The sequence below is a fragment of the Piliocolobus tephrosceles genome, unplaced genomic scaffold (assembly GCF_002776525.5).
Source record: "Piliocolobus tephrosceles isolate RC106 unplaced genomic scaffold, ASM277652v3 unscaffolded_41360, whole genome shotgun sequence".
Lineage (NCBI taxonomy): Eukaryota > Metazoa > Chordata > Mammalia > Primates > Cercopithecidae > Piliocolobus > Piliocolobus tephrosceles.
Window position 1 is genome coordinate 1 of NW_022325822.1, and position 3542 is coordinate 3542.

Below are 3542 nucleotides of genomic sequence, written 5' to 3' on the forward strand. Positions count from 1 at the left end.
GGGGCAGGTAGGCAGCCAGGGTGAGTTTACCTTCAGCCCAGCAAGGGCCTGGCTGCCCAGACACACCGCCCCGTGGGGGCAGCAGGGGAGGCCCAGGTTTGCCTGTAGATGGATGGTTCATCATGATCTTTCTTTCCAGGGTTCTTCTTGGTCCAGAGAGCCTGTGCACAAAAGGGTGAGTCCTTCCCTAAACCTTAGGGTGTCATCTCCCCACCTAAGAGGACTTTCCTGAAACAAGAGGGAGTCCTGTCGGACAGTCTCTCATAAACTAAGAAGGGGGGACCCTGGGGTGCTCGGCTCACACTTCTGACCTCGTCCTCTCTGGCCTTTCTTACCCTTGGCTGAGTCAAGCTCTGTGAAGACCAGGGTGAGCTTGGGGTGCTCCAAGCTGAGGTGTGCAGGGAGGAAGTGGTGTCAGCGACTGAGGAAGGGAGGGAAGCAGTGCTAGGAACAGCAGGTCCTCCGAGGACAAAGGTGTAACTCACACCCTCCAGTGTTTCCATGACGGTCAGGGCTGCAGTGTGGCTGCTGTCATTCTACCAGAAGAGGTGGGGAAACCACAGCCATGACCCTGACATTCCAAATCTTCTGATGGGGGCTCAGTGCATGCACTGGCTGATATTCCATTCACAGAGGACATGCCCTCCATGACGTGTCTATTTTGTGTTGTTTTATATGAGTCATCTTGAAGTGTTAAAATCTAGTAAGAGTCCCTTATTCAGCACTTGTTCAAAGTTCTCAGCTGACACTTTTGTTGTAGGGAGACGCCATGTATATGTGGGATGGGTTCTTCCTGTAGCCCTGGGCACCCAGGTGTGGTAGGAGCCTTAGAAATGTGGAAAGGGAGGCCGGGCGCGGTGGCTCAAGCCTGTAATCCCAGCACTTTGGGAGGCCGAGACGGGCGGATCACGAGGTCAGGAGATCGAGACCATCCTGGCTAACACAGTGAAACCCCGTCTCTACTAAAAATACAAAAACTAGCTGGGCGAGGTGGCGGCCGCCTGTAGTCTCAGCTACTCGGGAGGCTGAGGCAGGAGAATGGCGTAAACCCGGGAGGCGGAGCTTGCAGTGAGCTGAGATAGGGCCACTGCACTCCAGTCCGGGTGACAGAGCAAGACTCCGCCTCAAAAAAAAAAAAAGAAACATGGAAAGGGGAAGAATCTTCTGAGCACAGGGAGGGAGGGGCGGCTCCACATCCTCCTCTCTAAGGCAGCGCCTCCTTCTCCCCAAGGTGGTCAGGACAAGATCTTCCTGTCTGCCCGGCCCAGCGCTGTGGTGCCTCAGGGAGGAAACGTGACTCTTCGGTGTTACTATCGTGGTGGACTTTACAACTTTACCAACTTCACTCTGTACAAAGACGACAGAAGCCACGTTCCCATCTTCCACAGCAGAATATTCCAGGAGAGCTTTCTCATGGGCCCTGTGACCCCGGCACACGCAGGGACCTACAGATGTCGGGGTTCATACCCGCACTCCCCCACTGAGTGGTCGGCACTCAGTGCACCCCTGGCGATCATGGTCACAGGTCAGAGGGCTCCTGTCTGGGCTTCTCCTTGTCCCACCTCCTGAATCCCAGAGCTTCTGCTGGGGGTGTTCACCAGGGTCCCATCACCCAGGACCTGACTGTGTTTGGGGTAAAGGGGGATTGAATACAGGGAAACGGGTGCTGTGATGGGAAGAATAACTGTCCCCAATATGGCTACATTCTAATCCCTGAAGCCTGTGACTCTTTATGCTATAGGGCAGGGGACTGAAGGGGAAGACGGAGCTCAGGTTGTTGATGCGTTGACCTGGAGATGGGGAGATGGCCTGGACTGTCCCACTGGGCTCAGGGTAATCACAAGGCACCAAACGAGAGGAGGAGGAGAGTGGGGATTAGAGCAGCGTCCTGGGAGAATCCATCAGCCACTGTGGGCTTTGAAGGTGGAGGAAGCCACAATGGCAGGTGGCCTCTACGGGCTGGAGAAGTCAAGAGAACTGCTCTGCTGAGTCTCCAGAGGGAACGCAGCCCTGTAGACACCTTGATTTTAGCCCATGGAGAACTGGATCCAATTTCTGTCTCCAGAAGTGGAAGGGGTCAGTGTGTTCCCTCCTGCTGCCATGTTTGTGATAATTTTCTGCAGCAGCAACAGGAAACCAACACAGGAACCAGGTCAAGGACGAGTTAGGAAACCAAACAACGATAGCCGGGCGTGGTGGTGGGCGCGAGTAAACCAATGACTGGATTCAGTCGCTTGAATCTGGGAGGCAGAAGTTGCAGTGAGCCAAGACCACACCACTACACTCCAGCCCGGGTGAAAAAGTGACACTCTGTCTCAAAAATCAATTAATTAATTAATTAAAGAAACCAAACAAGGAGAAGGTTGGCAATCCCGAGATCAGGAAGGGCGGGACGCTGATGCCACCACCAGGCTCCATCCACATAGGGAGGGGTCGATGCTCTTCGAACCAACACCAGGAGCCACCCTCTGGAAGCTGAGGCCATGGAGAAGGCACAGGCAAGGCAGGAGAGGCTCCCAATCCCCACCAGGAACAGGCGGTGTGGACACTGGTGCCTGCTTTACTGATCAGTTCATACTTCCTGCCAGGGATTCCAGTTTGCCCAAAAGAGACTGAACCAGGCTGCTAAGAGCCTGGACATGCAGCCTGCCGTGGTTCCTCTTCCACCCCCACATAGACAGGAGGACAGAGATTAGTGGGAAACAGCTACAACAGCCTAAGAGATGAGGCTGAGCCCAGTGGGAAGGGCGTCTGAGGCTACAAGAGACAGACGGACACAGAAGAGGGAGGGAGAGAGATGGAGGGACCTGTACCAGGGGATAAAAGACAGGGAGACACAGAGAGGGAGGAGAGAGACAGAGAGCCGGGAGGGGAACCCTCACTCAGTCCAGGTGCCATGGATATGATGACAAAGGGAGACGCCTTCTAAACACACAACCTCTCTTTCTAGGAGTCCACAAAAAACCGTCCCTCCTGGCCCTCCCACGTCCCCTGGTGAAATCAGGAGAGACGGTCATCCTACAGTGTTCGTCAGATATCGTGTTTGGGCACTTCTTTCTGCACAGTGAGGTGACCTTTGAGGAGCCCTTGCACCTTGTTGGAGAGCTCCATGGTGGGGGTTCCCAGGCCAACTATTCCATCAATTCCATGAAGTCTGCCCTTGCAGAGACCTACAGATGCTACGGTTCTGTCACTCACTCCCCCTATGTGTTGTCAGCTCCCAGTGATCCCCTGGACATCGTGATCACAGGTGAGAGTGTCCGGACGTTCTTCTCATTGTCACTGGGACACAGAGTGAATGATCCAGGACTTGGAAGCCCAGGTGGTCATAAGGAAGATGAGTGTGGGATTCTTATGGAGAGAGACTTACTTGGTGAGGTCTGTACCAACAGAGACAGAGAAACAGGAGACACAAGTACAGACCAGGTGTCATAACAGAGGACAGACACAGGGGCCATACAGGGAGGTAGAAAAGAGAGAAGGAGTTAAAGGGGACACCCAGACAGACAGACATGTCCCAGAGAGAGGTGTCCTTCCGTGCT

At 54.3% G+C, this 3542-nt stretch overlaps 1 protein-coding gene across 1 annotated transcript; it reads left to right on the forward strand.

Moving 5' to 3' along the window:
- Positions 1 to 132: 132 nt before the first annotated feature.
- LOC111533826 (killer cell immunoglobulin-like receptor 3DL2) lies at positions 133 to 3494 on the forward strand (the record flags this gene model as incomplete). Its single annotated transcript, XM_026452908.1, has 3 exons — positions 133 to 175; positions 1232 to 1525; positions 2951 to 3494. Coding segments are annotated over 3 exons (822 nt in total), but the record flags the coding sequence as incomplete, so codon positions are not given.
- Positions 3495 to 3542: the final 48 nt, after the last annotated feature.